Source organism: Cyrtonyx montezumae, unplaced genomic scaffold (genome assembly GCF_038088225.1).
Source record: "Cyrtonyx montezumae isolate F1298 unplaced genomic scaffold, pur_monq_1.0 scaffold_13, whole genome shotgun sequence".
Lineage (NCBI taxonomy): Eukaryota > Metazoa > Chordata > Aves > Galliformes > Odontophoridae > Cyrtonyx > Cyrtonyx montezumae.
This window is the reverse complement of record NW_027071859.1, coordinates 37,234,523-37,257,782: the sequence shown is the minus strand read 5'-3', so window position 1 is coordinate 37,257,782 and position 23,260 is coordinate 37,234,523. Positions and strand designations below refer to the sequence as shown.

Below are 23,260 nucleotides of genomic sequence, written 5' to 3'. Positions count from 1 at the left end.
CTAAGCCTTGATTTTACTTTTTTGCTGAATCTTACCTAGACCATGCTTTTAAACATGACATCTTTTATCTAGAGTAGAGTTGTGTAGTAATAGCACAGCAAGTAAGCTGGAAGAAATGTAGTGAATCTCTCCTTTGCAAGACAGGGCGGGAATTAGTAATTAGTACCTTTGTTTCTGTTTTGATGTTAATGACAAAGGTGAGGCTGATCTACAAAATGAAAATTGCTGTGATAGAATACAAATGTTTGTTAATCAATTTGATGTTTTCTAGTAATATTAAATTTATGGGGTGTTAGTATAAGATAAAGTTTTTAAACACAACTTTTACTGTAAATGAGAATCAAAAGGTTTTTCGTTTGTAGAAATGATAGCAGTCTGTCTCATTAGCCTTCTATCATTTGGAGTAATAAATGTTTCATGATTGTTTGATTTCTGCTTCAGTTTTATTATGCCTTCACTATTTCAGTGTTTAATTCTACTCCAGAAGAAATACAGAGTTGTAGTTGTAGGAAACCAATTTTGTTACTTCAGTAGGAGGTCATAATGGAAAAATGTTGCATTTAGATAATACTATCAATTTGATAGTGTCTGATGTACCTCCCTTCTGCAATAAATTAAAAGCTGGCTACCTTAAGAGTTCTGATAGCATTTCCAGCAGTGCAGAAGACCATTTTAAGCAAAAGAGCAATGAGAGAATCCATTAATCCCAGAGGAGTTTTAAGTCTGGAGAACTCTTTCATATTAAATTTGAAATAAAAGATTCAGTACTCTCTTGGTTTTGGAAACTATTCTAAAACTACTGTTGGATGCATAAATAATGGTTGTAATAGAAGCTGCTCAAAATACCATGTTTATTGTTAAATTAATTTGACTGAAACAGTCATTGTTGAATTACATCCTAACTGTAATCCTTAAACGTAAATTACAGCATTAAGACTAAGCATTCTCCTTACAAAGGATGTGTACATGTGTGTTTTGTTTGTTTTTCTATTGTCCTTTGTAATTGAGTAAATGTCTGTAGAGAAAAGGATATGTTCATCTGCTGTTTGTTTTATATCCAGACTCTCTTATTTGTGAAAGAATAGCAATAGTTGGAAATGGCTGAAGTTCTGTCCTTTGGTTTTGGGATGAAATTATTTTTTTTATGGGAGAGACTACCTATTTTATAGGTAGTTATGTCATAGTTAACAATATTTAAGGATCACTTTTCTTTCGTAGACATTTTTATTGTATGTGTTGTTATATGTAATGTCACAGGAAATTGCACATTCAAAACAACTTCTCAATTTTCAACTTACTTAAATATTTAAATAAATAAAAATATTCTACTTAAGAAGCCGTACACCCTAGATTAATTGTTTGTGAGAAGACAGACATGATTAGAAGTTAAACTGATGAGTAAGGGGATGTAAAGAAATAGTCAATCATAAGAAGGAGCATTGTGAGTGAGAGCAGAAGTCCCTTTCTTCAAGTAACAGATATTTAATGAAAAGCCATTAAGAATTAAATGGGAATTAAATGGAAATTAAATAAGAATTAAATGGAAATTAAATTCTGCAACCCAAAATTATATTTTCCATTACCATCACTGGGTGGTGTTCTTGTTTTGTTACATTTTTTAAATTTGTATTATTTTAGTTAAGCTTTTTCTGAATTAAGTCAATTTGGGATGTAATTCAGGACCCTGTCTGTAGTCCCGGGTTCCAGCGCACTGGAAGATATAACTTTCAGATATTTGTCTGAGACACAACAGAGATTCTGTACATTCTCCTTCCTGACACTCTGATTTTAAGTTCTAAGACTCATCTTACAGAATTGTAGAACTGTATATGTTGGAAACAACCTTTAAGATCATAAAATTCAACAATTTTGTATCGTTTATTTTTCTTCCCCCTTTTGTCATTTTTTGGCTTACTTTATGCATTTAGGATTTTGAAAGTTAGAAGTGGGTTGGGGTTTCTCTCTTCACTTAAGAAGTGGAAGCAATAAGCCCTTCCAGGGTGTTATCATCCTAAAGTAGATGTCTAAAATAGGCTAGATTAAACACACGATTTCAGCTTGAGTGCAGAATTCCTGACATCCTAGTTTGATCAAAACCTCCTCACACCCCAATTCTCTGCATCAAATGCGGCATGGGATAGCTTCCACTGTCAGTAGCTCATAATTGCAACCTTAATGCTTCACTGTGATCAAATTGTTTGAAACTGATAAAGATTAAAAATGTTTTTTGCACAGAAACTCATTGGTTCAGAGGCTTATTTGCTGTTCATTTAGAGTCTTCTGGGATGTTATCAGTATAGCAAGGTTGCAAAAGTTTTACAAGGGACATGGTGCAGAAATAAATGATCTTCCTGTTTGATACACTGACGAAAGAAACATGAGCTCTGAAGAACCTCTGTCTTCCCTCCATATCAGTGGTGAATGAACTTTGGATATACGTGACAGAAGAATTTAAAAGTTAGCTGATACATGCATTCATGCACTTTATTTTCTGTGAGGTCCTTGACCATGCAATCGTGTTTCAAGTTAAGCTCACAGTATTGAGGTTGCTGTTATCTTAGTGTGTCTACAACTCTGTGGACACCTCAAAGGATGTATAATGAACTACTGACTGGGTTGCAGAGTGCTTTGCATGGCAATGTCCGTGTGTGTTTGTCAGCTTGTCTTGTAACATACAATTCACTCAACATTATGTGATCAAAAATGATGTTTTTATTAGGAAGTCGTTCTTAATAGTCTGATAGTATTGGATTTATGGGTAGGCAAGGTGATGCTCCCCTCCTAAAATAAAATTTTTTGTTTTCTTTGCAAGACTGGTGTGTTAGAAGAACAGTTACGATTGCATCTTCAGTGCTGTTTGACTCTGTGTCATTTATGGGATGGAGGCCTACCTGTCGTCACCATACTTTGGGATTATTACTGCAAGAACCTGGTAAGTAGATGAGTATATAAAAATACAGAATTGCACATGGATATTCCTCAGTTTTTAGCAATTCAGATTCTCATTTAGCCAAACTACTATACTTAATGTAAAATTGAATAGACAGTGGCAGTGACTTTACATTTGTTGTATTTATTTAAGAAATTGTGTTTAAACATATGATCTGTTACGTTATGCCACAACAGAATAAATTAGAATGTATTTCTATTCTGAATCAGGACTACTTATTTGGAGTTTTTATGAAGACACTTTGCACCTTTACAATTTGTTATTATATTTGGACTTGTGTAGGAACTTCCCCTTTAGAATCATAAAATCATTAAAGTTGGAGAGACCATTAAGATCATCTAGTCCAGCCATCAACCCATCACCATCATGCCACTAAATCATGTCCCTCAGTGCCACATCTTCTCTTTTCTTGAACATCTCCAGGGATGATGACTCCACCACCTCCCTGATCAGCCTGTTCTGAGAAGAAGTTTTTGCTGATATCCAACCTGAACCTCCCCTGGTGCAACTTAAAGCCATTAATTCTTTATTGTTTGTGTGAAGGATTGTATCTTCCTGTCTCTTGAATATTAACATTTATTATTACTTGTCTTCCTAATTGTTTTATTTATTCTTTTAGAACAGTTGCTTTACTGTTCCTTGGCTTGGTCTGAAGGGTCTGGCAAGTATCAGTAAAACTTCTTTGTCAATGCTTGAGTTGGTGAAAAGCTGCTGTTGTGAACAGCAGATTCCCACCCTGTACAAGTCCAGCAACAGTTACCTCATTTTTCTCAGCATTTTGGCGCGGATGATGAAAGAAGAGTCGGAGAACAGTGGTGTGCATCCTTGGAAGCAAATCAAAGGACGGTATGGCTGATATTTAGCTTGTCTCATGGATTAAGAGATCTAGTCAATCTGAATGCATGGCCCTTTGAACCACACACTAAGATAAAATGGGCTATTGTGCTCGTGAGAAAGTAAAGGGGATGAAGAATGCAGAGTGATTCATAAGTTGAAGAAGGCAGTTCCCTTAAGTTTCAGTTGTCAGCTAAGGCTGTAACAGGTGTATAGCTGGGTCCAAGAGTCACCTTGACATATGCAGCCTGTGATGATTTATTTACACTGACCCACCAGCCAGGAATTTGGTATACTGGCAAACGACACAGAGGTACAACTCTGTTGCCAGTAGGGTAATACAATTAAAGCACAGAAATTCTGTTTTGAGCTTCATGTAAGCCATGTTGTCCAGGAACATGCAGCCTGACTCTTGCTATGTCTGCAATTCCATTTATACTTACTTTTTTATGGTTGCCAACATTTCTCAGTGTTTTTTTGGTTAGAGCTTTGCTTTTTATTTTGATTTTGAAACATGCTAATTAAGATAATATATTAAGTCATGTTGTTAAAAAAAAGATTATATTTATGCTGTAAGCGTATACTTATTGCATCCTTAAAACTTTTAGTAGTTATATTGTACTGATCATTAAAGGTGCTGATGCTTAGGATTATTTTCATTAGATATAACAGACTTAGAATTAGTTTTGTTTTTAGGTTTTGATTTTTAAGACTTTAAGTACTAAACTCGTACTTTTGTATGGAAATTTAAAAAAATAGATAAAATGCACATGTTCCAGACCTTACAAGGCTATGTGGTATGTATCTTCCAAAAAAGAAAGGTTGTTCTTCCTGTGAGAAGGGGAAAATATGTGCACTGTTTATATATGCTCCATGGATTGTTACAGTCAGTAAATTTTGGGTTTAAAACTTGCTACAACTACATACTGAAAGAGATATATTATTAGATATGGAATCAATTTCTTGCTTTAGTTAGTAATTTAAATTAGCCTGTTTCATTTTTGCTGAAAACAAATTATCCTTATGTTTTTGTGTTGTTATAGCTTGTTACTTTGTCTAATTTAAGAGGGGGAATAATAATACACAACACACGCTTTGTCAGTCTGCTCAACCAGTATTCATCACTTCTGACTTGAATAAATCAATTACACAAGTAGCAAAATTTAACAGCCTACAGCTATGATTTTTGGGATGAACTCTGTTTTCAGCACCTAACCAAGCATTAATTGATGCATGAAGAACATAAATGCCTGTCAGTAGTAATTTACTACCAAACAACATTAATTGGATTTGCTATAATTTTTGGTGGCTAGATTTGATAAACTCAGCACCATTTCCAACAATTTTTCCAGGTGACAGGATAGAAAAATAGCCTTTAAGGATGTTTAACTCACTTTATGTATGTGGAATTCACTTTAAATTAAAGGTGAAGCATATACTGATGTTTTTAATCTCACAAATAAGAAGTTAAGCTACGCATTTTCATCTTATTCCTCTATCAAAAGAACAGTGACATTTACTTAAAAGTCAAAGGCTGGGCAAAAGTCACATGAACGACAACTGTGTGAAAGCTTTCTGCTTTGTGCTTTTCTGCTTTTTAACTTTAAAGTTGCAAAGTAGCAGTGCTTCTCACCATCACGTTCTCACTACGTATAACTTGAGTACTATCATATAAGCAGTACAGCTTAAAATTTCTTAAAATCTTCCTGCTAGAATTCTGTGGGGCTTTTCCCCCTTTTTTTTTTTTTAATTAAAAAAATATTGAAAAAAATAGAAGTTTTGTTAGTTACACTGACTATATTATATATTTTATATGCAACTCAATTCCTCTTCACTTAACACAACTCAGGCAAGCCAAAGTGTCAGACACCCATTAGCTAGGTTGAGGTCTCTCTCCCAAATGCCTCACTTTCCTTGTTTTCTTCCAAACTTTTAGTCCTCAGTCCATACGACAGATGTACAATAAAGGACAGTATAGACTTCGGTGAAGTACTTTGTGGGAAAGGAGCTTTCTGTCAAAAATCTTCCATTTCATTTTACTGCAATAGTGGTTAAAAAGGTAAAGTTCAGTAGTACAGTGTAATAACAGAAACGTGTATCTAAATAAATTGGTATTCCCTCCTAAGGATGGAGGTTCCCTAGTTGTTAAATTTAGTGTGTGTGCAAGTCTGTATGATGTGTTTTGTCTTTTAGTTTTCTGGATGCCACCTGGAAGTAGATAGAAAGTTTGCAGATTTCAAGAAAATTTCAGTTTTGGTGGGATTTTTTTTAATGTTTTGTATTTGTTTGTTGTTGCTTTTTTTCCAATGTAGAATTTATTCCAAGTTCCATCGGAAAAGAATGCAGGAACTGACAGAAGTGGGGCTGCAGAACTTTTTTAACCTGTTCCTTCTGCTAGCAATCATTGCAGAAACAGAAGATATAGTGAGTCGAGTGTTGGATCTTTTGGATTTCTTGACTCCGTCGTTTGTTAGCCCGACTCAGAGAGCTCTCATTTGGAGAGGCCATTTTGCTTTCCTTCTGATTTATGTTGAGAAGAATATGGACATTAGTGTCCTAGCTGAGAAACTCTCAAATGCTTTTCGTGACAAGGCAAAGGAGTTTTTAGTAACCAAAAATGACTACACACAGAAACAACATCTCTGGACTCTACTTTCAACATACATAGATGGTGTCCAGGAAGTATTTGAGACCAGCTGCTACTTAAGCCTTTCTGAGGAAAAGTTGATAAATGATGGCTTTACTATGCTGCTGCCTGCTTGTCGAGGAGCTGAACTGAGTGTGGTCTTGAATTTTCTTCAGGTTGTTATAGCTCGACTTCGGTAAGTAATTTTGTTAGATTGTGGATATAGACTGGCATGTTGTTTTTGTGTTCAGAGTTAAACTGTAATTCATATTAATTTCCCAATGAAATAGAAAAAAAGGAAATAGACAGCTTTGAAGGATTGTGAACGATACAGTAAACTTTTATATCCGCCAATACATTGCTGCATTTAGAATCTTGAAAATGTTTTCCTACTATTTCAGGTCATTATGTCATTACAAAATATCAGGGATACCAAGTTTCAGAGAACACTATCTTTCTTTTGGCACAGAAAACTACGGAACTATTATCTGTACTAAATTGCAGTGGCTTTATTTATTTATTTATTCATTTATTTGCCAGTGAATATTCTGTTTTGCGGACTTCATTCTGGTTCCCATTTTCTCGCTTCATTCATCAAGGTTGCAAACAAACAAAACAATTATGGAGACTTAAATACTTATCTGGAAATACCTGCCTAGAAAAGGAGATCATATATGACCTTGAAAACTGCAGTTTTGCTTTGATGTGTTAGTTCAATTTTTAGCATCCCCCATGCCCTTCACTGTTTCTGTCTACTGACGCCTTTTAGAGGTAGCCTTCCATTTTGAAGCCCGAAGATATTTTTAAGATAGTCTGAGGCAGCTGTTGATCTGCCATTACTTTGCATATGCAAGGCTGAAATATGTGGAAAGAGCTGTAGAGAAGTGCGTAACAGAAATAGTGAGGCCCTTATGCAAGTTCTTTCTTTAACTAGGTTCCCTTTAATTGTCTAGTAGTTTTGACTGCAGCTGTCAATAGCTTATACATCCAAAGACAGCAGTTTTTTCAGGCAGTCTTTTGAGAAAGGATGAAGCCTGTAACTAAGTTTACTTGATTTATTATTTAGTATTTCAGTTCAACTGAATGTATTTACTGGAATGAATGGGAGATTTCAGAAATGCTTTGGCATTTTCTCTGTTTGCTAATACAGAGCATTTGTTGCTTCTTTAAGATGAAGTAGAGAGAGTTGTGAAAACATTGCCTACTTCATAACTTGAAAGTTGTCTGAAAGCTTCCAAAATCTGAAGGTTATGTAGTCCTCTTGTAACATGGACAGAAGAACATAGTCACCTTTCATTGACTTCTGAGGAGATCATGGACAAGATACCATATTCATACCTTTTCTTACTAAAAGCAAGCTGCTGAAATATTTGAGTTACTGAATGGCTCAAATACCAATTGGCATGTGAGATATTATTAGAGCCTTGTTTTTAACTGTTCTTTATTTCAATGTATGGCTTTGGTTACCTGCTTATTTGTCACACCAATTATGAGGTCTAATTTCTGTAAGGTTTATAAACTTTTGTGATCCTGATGCTATGGGAAACAGTAGCGTTGCCAGTTGCCTCTCCTACTTTTGAGAGACTTGCTGAAGAGTTAGTCCTTTGTTGATGTATGAGTAAAACACCACTAAAAATATTTTCTTTGTTCTGAAGAGTTGGATGACTGTGCTAACCAGAGGTGGAAGTGCTACTGGCTTAACCAGACTGATAACAGCTGATCTGTTTGGAAATGTGCGAAAGGATGAAATGGTTCAATGCAATTCTCTCAGCAGATGTTAAAATTCAGGCAGATAAAAAATAGCTGGCCTTTCATAAATGTAATTTTTCTGCACAATGCACTCTAATAATTTTGTAACTGTACAACAGAGAATTTACAGGTAGGAAAGAAGGGAGATCACTGATTAAAGAGAGAAGCTGCTCCCTCTAGGCTGTTAGGAAATAATATCTTCATTTGCCACTTTCTGCTAACCCCAGATGATGGCTCACAGGAGCATTCTTCATTGCTGATTACAGAGTATTATGAAAATACTGTCTTAGTTGTGTTAACTGAATGCCTCAGTATTTAAAGCTAAAAATACTGAATAGTTTTAGCAATCCCCTTTAACATCTTACTGCATTACTAGAATAATGTTCCAGGTTTCCCAATTCCTTTTATTTGAGGCTATTGTAAAAATAGCAATCTTTCATTTGCAGAGTAAGGTGTAGCCAAAAGCCCTTCTTTAATTATAGGTATTCATGCTGCTATGGTTAAAGGTCTGTCAGCATTTTCGTTATAAACCTTTATTTTCAAGGGTTTGTAACATAGCTGTGAAAACTTGCTCTGGGCTAAAACTTGGAATACAAAATTTTGATAGAAGGCTTATTTTCTTCCTTTCTTTTTTTCTTAAAAGGCATCTGAGAAGAGACCCCCACCTGCATCATTTTTACACTACTGTGTTTTAAAATAATCCTTTCTGGGTATCTTTATATTTTGTTGTCTGATAGACAGATACTGATAGTTTTCAACTGTTGTATTTTCTTCTGTATTTACTGTTTAAAATGATTTATTTAAATGTATTTAAATTCAAATAATTTTTTAATATCTATATTTTTTATCATTACAAATATTCCATTGTCCATATATTTAAATAGAACCATGACTTGGCAGGAGAACTCATTTTTGTTTTTATTTGGATATATGGTGAGTGGATAATTGGAAACAAGATGCTACTTGCTGGCACCTCCAAGTATTTGATCTTCATAGTGAGATTCAGTATGAAGTGTAAGATTATATTTTAATACAGTCTCCTTTTTAGAAGCAAGTGTAAAATAAACAATAAACAACCAAGAACCCCACAAAAACACAAAGTGCTTCCTTCCTGTGTTTGCTTGAAACATTCTTCATCTAGCTCAGACTTTAGTTTTTCCTTTTTTTTCATTTCTGCTTTTAAACAATGCTTTTAAATTCTGATTTTTTTTCTTCTTTAAAGAAGGTTAACGCAGGGTGCTTACTCGTGTGCTTTCACTTGCTCCAAATCTGTACTACTTCCCATCATCTGAGTGCCTCATGACACAGAAAGAAACCTTAGGTTAATGAAAATGCAGGCATTTAATGGATTTGACAGAACTCACTGTACGAATGGACACAGGCTCTGAGAAATTTGCTGAGCACCTGAAAACAGTGGGTTCCAGCACTGCAATGTTATTCTTAAAAGAAGTGCTGGAAGCATGTTAAAATGTATTTTATTATAATCCAGTAATGCTCTGGTGTGAGCTTTTGCTTATTATCATCATCCTGTTATTTGTTTTTTTGTAGTGGGTTAGCACTGAGTTACAGGATCATAAAAATGCAGGTACATGCCTGGATGTGAAACGACTGCTGGTACACCAAACATCTTTACCTAGTTTCAGGGAGACATACTATTGATTCCCATAGGAGAAATGAGAAGTACCACAAACCTAATAACATAATAAACAGTAATTTTATTTTGAAAACAGTTCTTGGGTATTTATGCCCCTTGTGTACTGCATTGAAGGACATGAATCTCAGTGTGTACATTTTATAAGCTGTAAATGAATACTACTCAGGTAAGTGTGCTGCTAATTAAAAGTTACAGTAGTAATTGGGCCATGGATAACAGCAGAACTGAATGCTTCTATCTGTTAGATTGTGTCTAGCCTTGAGGTTGTAAGAGAAATCATGATAGGAATGTTTTATCCAGTATATCTTTGCTATGGAAATGCGTAGTCATTTGTAATTTTTTTTTGCGTTGTACTTGCCATCAAAACACCCTGTGGGGAGCTTCCTGAGACCAACAGGAGCCTCCCCCCTCTTCTCTGTTACTGTGTAAATCAGCAGATAAGCTCATGAGGAGAATAGAAAGGTCCTTCCTCCTCCTTCCTCTTTTCTTCCCCCTCAGGGGTTCTAGCATTAGTCTTTGTAAAATGTGTTTTTCTGATGTTGAACTTCTGAAAACTATATCCAGAGGAGTCTGGATGATCATGAGCCTTCTCTTACCCATTCCATCCCAGAAGTATATTTCACATCACCAACTGTGATACCAAGATAACCAGAATGTAGCTGTAACTAAACCACTGAACTCTTAGTCAGGAGGGCTTAGTTTGGCTCTTAGTTTTGACTCTTATTAATAAAGCTGGCATTTGAATGAATGTAAACAAAGTCTTAAATGCTTTAGAGTGTAGGAGGCAAGCCCTGCTCTAGTGGTATTTTGAAAGATTTTCTGTGCCTAAATACTTTCAGGTAATATCTTACAGTTTTCAGTGACAATACTGGATGTGTTTTTAGCTACAATTGCTGCATTAAGACATGAATTAAAATAGAAATTTTCTCTTAATCCTGCTTTATGAGGCCATTGAGATTCTTTTCTAGGATTTTGTTTTTGTATGTACAAAATAATTTGTACCTTTGTCCCTTCTGCTCTGAGCTTTAGTTTGTTAGCTAAAACTGAAATGTCCTCTGTTCTGAAAACATTAATATGCAAGTGAAGGAAATGAGGTACAGCATGTCCTGCAGTTATATACCCCCTACTTCACCTGTACGAAGCTTCTGTGTATGCCAAGCATTGGTTGGGGTTTGCAAGAACATTCACTTCCAATTCTCACTGTCATGTTTCCTGAATCAGAAGGTCACATAAGAGCTGATTAATTTATTAAAGTCAATTTCATATTGATATTTAGGATGTTATAGAGCATCTGCCTTAGAATCACATTAAGACAAACTGGAATAACAATCAGTCAAAGAAATTTCTGGTTGGCGTTATTTGCACATCAACAATTTCAATAGATATACAAAGCCAAAGGAACTCAAGTATGCCAGTGTGACATTAACTAAGATACACAACTCTGTCCCCTGTGCTACAGACTGAAACATGTTTCTGTCTTTTATCCTTTGTATCACTTTTTATCTAACAAAAAATAATTCACATAGGCTTTGTGGCCTACCTGGCAGCAGCACAGGACTTACTGTTATGAAAGAGCAATTCCACAAAAGAAAAGTAAAATCATATCCAGGTGAACTGAGAACCTGCTGGCTGGGACCCTGCAGTTGTTGGGAGAAATCTGTGCTCCCTGAAGGACGTCAAGTGCAAGTTTGCTTTCCGATGGAAGCGTCTCACTTGTGAAACTGTTTTCTCCCCAGTTTCTCTTCTTTTATTCTTTACACAGGTTGTAAAAAATGGCTTTTCTTTTGGAAGATTTTTGATTGTGGGATGTTAGACAGTCTAAGAAATGTTTTCAACAATAAGACCATTATATAGTAGTTGCCTTCTAATCACTTAATTTTGATTGTTTCTTCGTTACCTTACAAGATATATATATCTTTTCTCTTTAGGATATCTCTTGTCAGATTTAAGGCTTATTTAAAATGAAAAGAAAGCTGAAGCAATTTTCTTTATTCCATTTCAGTCTCCTAAGGCCTATTTCCCCCTGGTGAGCTCATAGCAACAGGGGGGTTTAAGGGAATTCAGCTTTCTGCAAATTAATGTCTCACATCATGAAAATTCAGGACTTTTTTTTCTGTATCTTGAAAAAGTAATACAGTGAGTGCGAGTATTATTTCTTGCCAGCGGGTGGAAGATGAATGATTTTGTCACAGTTTTACTGCTTGATGAGCAGTGTCCTGAGGGTCAGGCTTAAGTCTGTGTCACTATGCTGCTCATTACTCTTGAGCTAAATAAGGGCTGATTGGATCTAAATTGCCTAGCACATGGGCCGCAGATGAGCTCAGTGAGTAGGGGATGACCTGCTATTCAGACTGGGAGTAACCCCGGTGTGCAAATGCTGCATTAGAACACCGTGGGAGAATGAGAGGCTACCGACCGCTGCCAGCAAAAGAAATCGAAATGTAAAAACTCTTTGATGCTGCAGTGTTAGAATTTGAAATGTAGGAAGTGACAGGTTGATGGTACTTATCAGCTTTGGCTGGATTAGAGAACAGTGTCATCTTGCTTATATAATGACAGAAGAATGAAGCTAGCTCCCAACTACTTTGCTGTATGAAGTACTGCTCTCAGAGCCAATACTGCCTCCTACTGACAGCCTATGCCGGACAGTGGAGAAATCAGATGGCTTTCAGATGTGTGGCTGGCATACTCAAGTGACAAAGCTGACTGATAAAACAGCTTTTTGAGACAAGCACAAGTCACTGTAGTCTTGAAGAACAGTTAGACTAGGCACCTACTTGTGCTGAACTACACATACACGTCACTGTTACATGAAAAATATTTCTCTTCACACTTATCTCTCCAATGATAGACCCCAGGAAAGGAGATGATCCCTGGAGAGAAGTAATTTGTGATGGTGTGTTTTAAAGAAAGCTGACCTTTAAAGTGGAGAAGAAAATCCAAAGGAACGCAAAGAGACCCTGTATGCTAACTGAATGTATGGATATAGTTGTCTTAATAGCAGAAGATGAAAGGCAAGTGTTGAACACAGGCATGCATTGCAGTTGTTTGTGTAGTTTGGAAGGATTTGGTGGTTCAGTGGAATATATTCTTTTTGGTTTTGTTTCTTTCCTACCTGTCACCAGTGCTTAGGAAACTGAGTAACAGCCGCTTCCTTTAATTTTTTTTTCAAATTTTTCTTACTGACATCTTTAACCTAGCTATATCCAACTCTCTTCTTACTAACTATAAGACTATCTTATTGGCAGAAACAACTTGATTCTCTTATTAGAGCATAAGTGAAGAGGAGATGAATATGAATATATACTATTTTCTGGTGTTTTTCTGTTGTTGTTGTCTTTTTTCTTTTTTTTTTACACTGCCTGAGTATATATCATTTGATTCTTCTTCCCCTGGGATGATGTACGCATGCTGAAATTTCTCAGTGGACATACAAACAGCTTCTAGTTTGCTTGTTTCTGGGTATTTGTAACAAAAAAAAAGAGAAAGGAAAACAGCAGCCTTACATGCTCAAACAGTATTATGATAAGCCCTGCTGAAAAGGTCTTGGGGTTACTGGTGGATGCTAAGCAGAACATGAGTCAGTAACATGCCCTCTCGGCCCAGAAAGCCAACCATATTCTGGGCTGCACCAAAAGAAGCGTGACCACCAGGTTGAGGAAGGTGATCCTGCCCGTCTGCTCTGCGCTGGTGAGACTTTATATGGAGTACTGTGTCCTGATGTGGAGCCCTCAGCACAGAAGAAATGGACCTCTTAAAGCCCAGTTAGAGGAGGGACACAAAGATGATCCAAGGAATGGAACATCTTCCCTATGAGAACAGGATGAGAGAACTGGGGCTGCTCAGCCTGGGAAAGTCTTCAGGGAGACCTGAGAATAGCCTTTCAGTATCTAAAGGGGATCTATAAGAAAGAAGGGGAAGAGTCTAGTGATAGGACAAGGGGAAATGGTTTCAAACTAAAAGATGGGAAAGTTAGACTGGGTGTATGAAAGACTTTTTTCAAAATAAGGTTGGTGAAGTGCTGGAACAGGTTGCCCAGAGATGTAGTGGATGCCGCATCCCTAGAGGTTTTCAGTCAATAACTGAGTTGGAAGGGACCCTTAAATTCATCTAGTCTAACTGCTCTGCAATGAACAGGGATGCTTCTTTTGACGCAGCCGAGGATACAGTTAGCTTTAAAGGCCAAGAAGACACATTGCTGGCTCATGTCCTGCTCCTGTCCATCTACCAGTACCCCCAATACCTTTTCAGCAGAGCTTATCATAAAACTGTTTGTGCATGTAGGGCTGCTGTTTTCCTTTCTCTTCCCTTTTTGTTATAAATACAAAGTCACATTGCTAGCTTGCATCCAGCTTTCCACCAGTATCCTGAAGTCATTTTCAGCAGGGCTTTGCTTTGCTGAATTCTTTCATCTCAGCTTGTATTGATAGTGGGGGTTACTGCAAGCTGGATGCAAGACCTTGCATTTTTTTTTTGCTTTGTTGAACTTCATGAGATGCTTCTGGGCTCACTATTTGAGTCTGTCTGTGTCTAGGCATCTCATCCCCCGTGGGCACCAGAAAGTTAGGTATCATCTGAAAGCTTGCTGAGTGTGTATTTGATCCTACAGTTGATGTCATTGATGAAGATATGCATTAGTGCCAGTATTGATGCCCTGAAGGACACTACTTGTCACTGTTCTTCACCCAGACATTGAGCCACTGACCACCATTTTCAGTACGTGTTGCAACCAGTTCTTTGTCTGTTGAACAGTCCATACATCAAATCTATGTATTTCCAATTTACAGAGAAGGGTGATGTAGGGATTGCGTTAAAGGCCTTACAGAAATCCAGACAGATGATGTAATGCTATAACAGGATAGAAAGTACCACAGATATAGTGGGGTAGGAAAGTCTTTGGCTAAAGGAACAGAGAACAAGTCCAAACACAGCCGCCACAGAAACAAAGGAAAGAAGCTACTAACCTTTACAAGGCCTCAGGTATGCAGGGAGCTCCACCAAAAGAAGCCTTTGCCTCCACTGCTAACCCTTAAATGAGGGCTGGGAAGGGGTGGATCTTGACTCCACCCCTTCTGATTATTCAGGTACATTGCATGCACCTGAGCTTCCCTGTGTTGACCCTGCCTTCCCACCAGGTGCTCAATCACTGTTGTAGGTCATGACTTAGTATTGCCATTATGGGGGATATCAGGGTCTCTTTCTTATATAGTCCACTGATGTAGCTACATGGTGATTCAAGTCGATTTCTTAATATATTGAAAAGGAGGGTGAGCTGGGCACAGTTCTTATATGTTGATCTCTGTGTGAATACTTATTTATGTGAATTTATAACAATGTATTGACTCTAACAAAGTAATTATTTATAATTTACTGAAACCTGCCCATTGGTTAGCTTTTGTGACAATTACCTCTTCTTGCACACAGCTTGTGTTAGGTAGCAGGGTTTGATGGGATTGCTTAGGAAAAAATAACGAATTCCACTATGGTATTCAATTTTAATAAAAACTTTTACAGGTGAGAGATAGGAGCTGCTTGTTTCATCTTTAGTTATAGTTCTGTATACAGTTCTGGACATATCATTTTGCAGAACGCTTAGGAATAAGTTGAAGACTGCGGAGATTCACAGAAGTTAATGATGAGAGTTGGAAGTTCACAAAAGTTTGAGGGAATTGAGAAAGATTGAAAGGAGACATGCTAGAAGTCAGCTTGCATGAATAAGGCTGCTGGAAAGCAAACAAGTTTTCTGTTGTTCTCTCTGCTAGTGAAGAAGGAATTGTCTTAATATGTGGCAGAAGTGGGCTAGCTTGGCTATTTTGAGGAGGCTGCAAGCAATGGTGCTGTCAGGCTGCAAAAAGTAGTCAAAATCACGTGCAATTTTTTTCTCCTTTTAGGGACTACCTTAGACAAAGATTTGTTGGAGTAGTCTTTGTAAGATGTTTGGAGAGCTGAGGTGGACTCAACTAATTTGAGATACTCCCCAGTCTTTCACTTCTTTCTGTGATTTGAAAGAAAGGAATTCCTGATGCTGCTGGTGCTGCATTAGTGAGGCTGCTTTCCTACACTGTAACCTATGCTTTTGCTTGCAGGACTAAACCCCACTGGACTTAGAAAGTGGTAGATACAAAAGAAACTACAGCAGAAGCTGTAATGTAATAAATAACTTCAGAAATCTGCCATTCATTTTGATTTGTGCATTCGTTAATAGTGTTTAATTGTGTTTGTGCTTTCTGTAATTTCTGTTATTAGAAGAAAAAAGGTAAATGTCTTTACTTTCTCCACTGTATTAGTATTTGGAAGGTCAGCAGGGGGTGATTGAGGGTGGCCTGCATTGGCTGCACAGGAATGGCTTCGTTGAAGGTTGTGCTGGATTTTCAGTGGTTTTGCGGTCAAGTTGGGAATCTGCCTAGAAAAATTACTTTGAAAATGCTTTTTAGACTTTTTTTTTTAAGGATAGCTAATTGATCCAGGACATAAACGTATGCATTGCCATGTTTTATTTGGCTTGGAGCAAGTCCAAGTGCCATTAATTGCTGATGCTTAAATGCTCCAGCTTGTCTTGCAGTGGTACTAATCAGTAAAAACGTGCATAACGTGAAATGAGCATCAGCTCGTCTGTCTTGCCTAGAAACAAAATGGGAGGGATAGAGCATTCTCTGTAACGGGTACATTGTGCATCTTCTCATGTTCTTGTGGGAGTCGCCTTCTGACACTGTTATTGCGTGGGCCAAGTAGAGGAAGGTAGAAATGGTTGGTGGCTTGTTTTGTTCTTGGATAAGCTGGAAGTGCTGTCTGTTCTCTTCTTTTTCATAATGAGAAGGCCCTATTTATCTCTAATCGGGGTTAATTAAAGCCTTAGGGCAATACTGAGCCCCTGCCAATGGCTGGAAGGTACAGACATAATCAAGGCTGTGGCTCCTCGCTGTAGGGAATGGAGAGGTAACAAGGGGCTGTCACTGGCTCCGAATAGAGCTGCACTCATTCCTTCTGAAAGAAAAGGCACAAGTGAACTTTCTTGTTAAACAGTTTTGTTCACTTATTAAAAGAATGGTATGAAGGCTCTGTTGTGATGTGTGGTCCAAGGAGCAAAAACATCTTGGCAATGTGTGGCCTACAGCCACAGCAGCCATTATGCTGTCAGCAGGAGTGTGCGCTGCAATGCTGATCGTGTGGCACCTTTTACTGAGGGCCGGGAGAAGGGGGAAAAGGCAACTGACATGGACTTACCAGGGCAATGAGATTTTCTTTTACTGCTTTTTGTGTTCCTGTTTTACTTAGATCAAGTCATTGTGAGAAGAAAAGCAAATATTTTCATTGATGTTCTTTGTTTTCTTGAACGGGGTCATTGATTAGCTATTGGTGGGATGCATTTGAAAATACTCGAATTAGCGTTTCAGGTATCTGCCTAAAATATTTTAAAGGTGTGAAAGATTTGCTTCCAGGGAAATTTTCAGATTTATGCTACACCTGTTATATTGAGGGGATTCTACATGGGGGAGACAGTGTTTTGGGAGGGGGGAAGTGTTTTGGGTGTCCATGTTTGGTGTGTAATATTTACGTCGGGTTTTGTATGAAGTGCAAAGATGACATCAGCAAGTTAAATACTGTAATCATCTTACTTCTTACATAATAATTAACTATAGTACAGTCATGATTATCTAAATGTCACAGAGTAAAATCAGGCAATCAGGGGACTTCACAATGTAATTATTAGACTCTGGAGAGACATGACCCTGTTCAGAGTAATGGGGGCTATAGTTAATCGGTGTTAGGATTAATGAAACTTTTTACCGTTTAATTATTCTGGGACTCTATTCGTAGCAAGAAAATGTCTGTGCTTCGAGAGAAAAAAAAATAGAAAACAATCATAAAAATATAAGCATGAAAGTGAATCTTGAGGTTGCGTTACATTGCTGCTCTGAGTTAGGCATCTATTTTTCTGAGACATCAAGAACAATTACAGGTGTGGGGGTTTTTTTCCGAGTCAAACTCAAAAATTGTAGGGTTTTTTTTTTTCCTGCAGGCAATAAACTTTTGCTGTTTTCTTTCTCTGAAGAAAACTTTTGATACATGTACAATATGAGCATTATGACAGAAAATATATGACATCCTCCTTGTTCTTAACTGTCTTCTCCAAGTTTTAGAATGTGAGGACATTAAACAGTTTCATTAGAGTTCTTTGTGAAAGGATTTCCACTGTATTGCCATGATACTTTGGAATTTCTGATAACTCAGCCTATCCTTTGAAAGATTTGCAGATGAACTGTTGTGTTGGTATTGTCTTACTGAAAGTTTTTCTATTCTCTTTTTCTTCCTTGAAACAGAGTGATTTCTGAAAACTCTTCAGCAAACCTATCTCAATGTAAATTAATACTGTAAATTGTGCTACTAGTGAGGGTGGAGGGAGTAGTAAGAGTGGGTGGGGGGAGAGAAGAATTAAAATCATTCAAATAAATGGTTTAATTTATGCCTCAGCAGTTAAGCATGCTCCTGGTTAACAGAAATACCCTTCAGCTACACAGGATTTGGGAGGGTTGGAGGGCACTCATTTGCACATAAATAGCCATTAACTGATAAATTCCCAGAGGTCTCCTGTTGCATGCTAGTGGTTCTGACCTACTTAGCTAGCTTAAATTTGTTTTACAGAATTATTATAATTCCATCCTTGGTACTTAAACTTTGTGATTAATGCATGCCTCACAATACAATTAAAGTATAATTACACAGTTTTACAGTTTGCTATCATGGTGTTATTATTATTACAAAGAGCTGGATTTTGCAAATATTAGAAGAATTAGGGTTCTGATACCCATCACTTTGCTGTTATTAAGTGATTATGTTAAATGGGACCCCTTTATGGTTGAAGAATGAAGTGGAGAGAGGGGAATCATTAACTAACACATCAGATGGTTTCTGTGTGATAGTGGAAGAGATGTGCAGTGGATTGTTTGCTGTTTTGTTTTTTAACACATCTGTATACAATAGGTGCAATACCTTTTATCTTTGCCAGCTGCCTGTAACATGCTCCTAAACATCTGTGCTTCAGTGCTTAAAAAAGTTTCCTAATAAGCACTTACTTTGTGTAATCTGCTCTCAAGTATTTGCTTGCGTTACTGTACAATAAAATCAGATGTTTACTGAAGCTTTTTATTACCCTGATTAACAACATTAATGGGCAGCTAGAGTTCCAACAGATCTATGTAGTGTAGGTTAGGATGTGTGTGAACTGATAAGATCTTGCATGCTCTGTAACTTGCAGCAGTTCTCTCTGAGGGATCCTGTCTTCTGTATTCATGTCTGTGATTGCATTTGATGTTTATATTGGCTGCGGATAGCAGTAAGACACAAACACCACTGTTTTTTACCTTAGCTGTCAGGGTTACCTGGCCTTCCCTATTCTAATTAGTTCTGTGTCTACTTTTCATTCTACAAGGAGTGATTCACAAATCATTAATGTGATGTGTATATGATGTACAGGAATCACTTTCATATGGCAGTATTTTTAGATCCTTACTTTTGCTAATGCAACCTCAGCAGAAAATTTTGGTATTTATCTTAGCAAGTAACATAATCACTAACTCAAAGAAGGACTGAAAAAATGTTTTTCATAGTATTTGACTATTCTGATGTAAGCTACAAATCTAATTTTCCTTTATCTATGAGTGTGTGTTGTACCACACACACTTCACTGTTGGGATTGGAATAACTGATGCATTTTCTGAGTTATGCTTTATGTTCTTCTGAAGCTTTTAAAGTTACTCTCTAGATTTTTTTTTTCTTCAGCTAGAGTCATGCAGTGGAAACTCCAGACAGTGTGCAGACAGAAATTGAATGTTTCACCCTCAAGTCTTATTTGATCCAGTGCTTTGGGTTTCATATTTTGCTTAGTTTGAAAAGACCTGTTGCTTTTGCGTTTTTGTTTAAATTATGCTACTCATTTCTTCAACAATGAAAATATTTCTCCTTCCTAATTTCAGAGCACACAAAGGGTAATAGGCAAATAGAAATCTTTTTCTTACAATGATTTCTTTCACATCTGTAGTTTCAGTCTGTATTTATCCTGCCACTACAATGATATAATCTCTGCTTTCACTATTATCATCTGCTGTCATTAAGCTCAGAAAACATTGGTCATTATTACTGATGCATGGAAGCATACGAGCAGGTAGCATGTAATTATGCTTGGAAGAATTTAGTATATATCAGTGCTTCCTACTTGAATATATATGAATTGGTTTTATTTCCAGTCTTTAAAAAAAATTACTGCGTAGAAGTGATTTAAATCATTTTCATGTGGCACAAGAAAAATGTAAAGGCACATTACCAGAAAGAAATGGTCAGCAATAAGAGCTGTTTTGCAAAGTTGGCTTGCAACATCTACCACACTATATGGAGAAAACAGTTATCCTGTAATAATAAGACTAATGAATTCAGAAATTCATTGATTGAACTGGCTCTGGGTAGATTATGTGCAGGCTTGCTTCAAGGAGAGGAATTTATGAAATGTTTGCTGCATCCAGCAAGCACTGCTGCTATAATACAGCTGACTCCTCAGTGGTTTGCTTTGATCCTGTGGAATGAAAGGACAGGAGGATCAGCTCAGGTCTAAATGAGATTACAGCTGGTTCGGCAGCTTATCTGGTCTAATGCCAACTAGTGTGGCTTTGCACGTCCTAAGGGGTTTACAACAGAAACTGTTTATTGAGTATCATCGGTTTACTCAACACGAGCAGCCTAATCCTTCCCAGCCTCAGCATGTTGTAAGATTGTGCATGAGCCAAACCAAAAGCTGGTGTAGCCAGGGCCTCCAGAGCCCTTTGTCTCGCTTCATATTGATTTTTTTTTACCTGTGTTAAAGACAGTAAAAAATAAAACCAATAACCAGCCCTATTCTGAGCAAAAGGTTAATCTGACCTAAAAATCTTACAAAAGCATCTTTTAACCCTGGAGGGGATGGTAGCCTTTCTCTGACTTTTCACTCTAGGGATTTCCTAGTTTAAGGTTTTGAAGAACAAGATAGGAAAACAGCTTAAACATTTAACTCCGCGTGTCTTGCAGCGTTTCTGAAATCTCTTAACAGCTGCATAGGAAACTTGAAAAATTTATTTTTGAGTACAGCCATTATTAACAAAATACTGTATCTCTGTGGCACCTAATGCCATGGAGTAAGGGCATGACATACCGAACAGAATTAAAGAGTGGTGAGAACAGGTAGGTGTCCCTGGAACCATGCTGGTTTTTCCCTGCAGTGTTTGTTATATAAAAGCATCAGTAAATACCTTGTTCAGCTGCTTTCTCAAAAAGGAAATCAAGTAGGTTAATAAGGAATTTTAAAATAAAACCAAGCTGGCCCACAGAAGCAGAATGTTTTTAAAAGTTTAAAAAAAGTTTAAAAAGTTTTAAAACAGAAATTCTGTGCTGCAAGCTCTTACTCTTAAGCAGCACTCTTTCTATTTTCATACGAAAAACAATTAAATAGTAGATATTATTAATATTTTATTGAGCCTACATCCTCTCTGAGGTGAGTCTCTTTTGGAAGATAATACCGTATATGTCAGATGATTATACATAAGATGCTTTTTATTATATAGAGAAGGAGTAGACTAAGCAGAGGTCTTGCAGAGTAGCAACAATACCTTTGCACTGAAAGAAAGACAGTAAGTTGTTGACTCTGTATTGCTACAATTATGCAGAAATTTATTAGTTACCTGTGTTTGTATATTGTATATATTATTAGGAGTAATTAAATGGATTCTTCTGAGACACAGGGAACAGACTTTGGTGGCATCCCTATCTGTCATTGACTGCATGTGGCAATCTTGAACTGGGAACTGTTTCAAAGATTGCTGAATCCTGGTTAAAAGACAGCAGTAGCATGGGGAAGTATGGATGCTGTTTTCTGTTTACTTCACCTAATTGGAATAGATGTGTATTTTAAGCTATATGTAAGCATAGAGGTTTCCATGGATACCATGGAGGCACTTGGGAATATTTTATGGGGAAATTGCTAAAAATGATGTTGAAGATAAACATGAACTTTACTCAATATTTAAACGTAATGGACAAGATATGTACAAGTTGAAAATGCAATATTTATCCAATCACTTCTATTTTATCAAATCTGCTCTTTAAAGCAATAGGTTGCTCTCATGTATATATAGTGTTATACTTTTAGCACATTTGGAGATAAAAGCCGTTGTTGGTGATTGCTTAAACTCTTTGTTCAAGCATCTGAACAGTACAAATCAAAGCATTTTGTCAGACTGCGAGAAGTGTCGCATAGATAATGCTTCCCACACACGCAGGTCACCAAATAAATTATGTGCGTGGCTTTACAACGTAGCTGGTGCTGGAAGTTAAATGGATGCCCAGTGGTAGAACTCATAAAACATTTTTCTGTTAACGTGACCAGGCAGAATTGACATTGTTGATGGTAGCTTTGATCTAATAAACCATCAGTTCTAGAAGTGATTTTTACTGCATTCGTAGGGGATGATGATAAAAGTTTAGCAAGCCCACGGTTCTTCCTGAATGATAGAAAATTATCTCTACTGTCTGTTACCAAGTGTTAGGAACAATGTTAGTAGGGGGATATTTTGTACCCAGAGTAATCTTCACTAAGAAGATACATTGGGTGAAAACATCCTTTAGCATCAGAGATACTTTATAAAAAGAAATAAAATTGATTTTTCAGAGATGAAATACAGTGTATTTTTTGGAAATAAGTTATGTCATTGTTTTGAGCACAAGTTTGTCTGCCTCCCTGGTTTTTGTCATACAGAGACTTTTCCTAAACTGTCTACAGTATGTGAGTCCTAGCAAGCTGCTAGACTATCCATATTCATACAGTTCTTGATTTTCTGCAAAAGGAACTTCAGGAACAGGAGAGTTTCATTTAAAAAGTAAATACATAGACTTTTACATTGGAACAAGAGTTCCTCTGTCGATGTTCTAACTATAACTAAATTAATAGAAAGAAAAGAAAATCTTCAAGTTTTAAATAAGAATGGTCTGGTAATAAGCATATGATGCATTTGCAATGTTAAGGCAGGTATATTGTTGGAAATTATGTTCCAAATAAGTAACTATGAGTAATAGTATCGCTTATTTGTTGGTTTTCAGTATCTGAGGTTTGTTTGATGTGGTTCCTTCATTTCCACTCAGGACTTTGTGTGGTTAACCTCAGAGTCCTTTTCACATCTGATCAGATCAGGAACTTTTATTTAAGGTGACACCACATCCTCGTAGATGGATGGATATTCTACCAGTTCTTTTCTTGTCCTGGTGCCAAGTGCAAGAAACTGTGCATCAACAGTTTTGCTGTAAAGGAGAATATTGGAGAGAGGTGGTGAAGTTGTGCTCAGTTAATTTGTTTGAAGCCATTCACCAAACTTTAATTTTCATAGCTTGCCTGAGAAGAATTTTAGTTATCTTTGAGTGTAAATTTACC

The 23,260-nt window shown here is 36.9% G+C and overlaps 1 protein-coding gene across 1 annotated transcript in view; it reads left to right on the top strand.

Annotated features, from left to right (window-relative positions):
• The window catches only part of MMS22L (MMS22 like, DNA repair protein), an 84,794-nt gene that overhangs the window by 23,688 nt on the left and 37,846 nt on the right, over nucleotides 1-23,260 (top strand). The window contains exons 11-13 of the mRNA XM_065731041.1: nucleotides 2,813-2,932; nucleotides 3,570-3,796; nucleotides 6,097-6,606. Of these exons, the coding sequence (XP_065587113.1) occupies nucleotides 2,813-2,932; nucleotides 3,570-3,796; nucleotides 6,097-6,606 (857 nt within the window). The remainder of the gene's footprint in view (nucleotides 1-2,812; nucleotides 2,933-3,569; nucleotides 3,797-6,096; nucleotides 6,607-23,260) is intronic.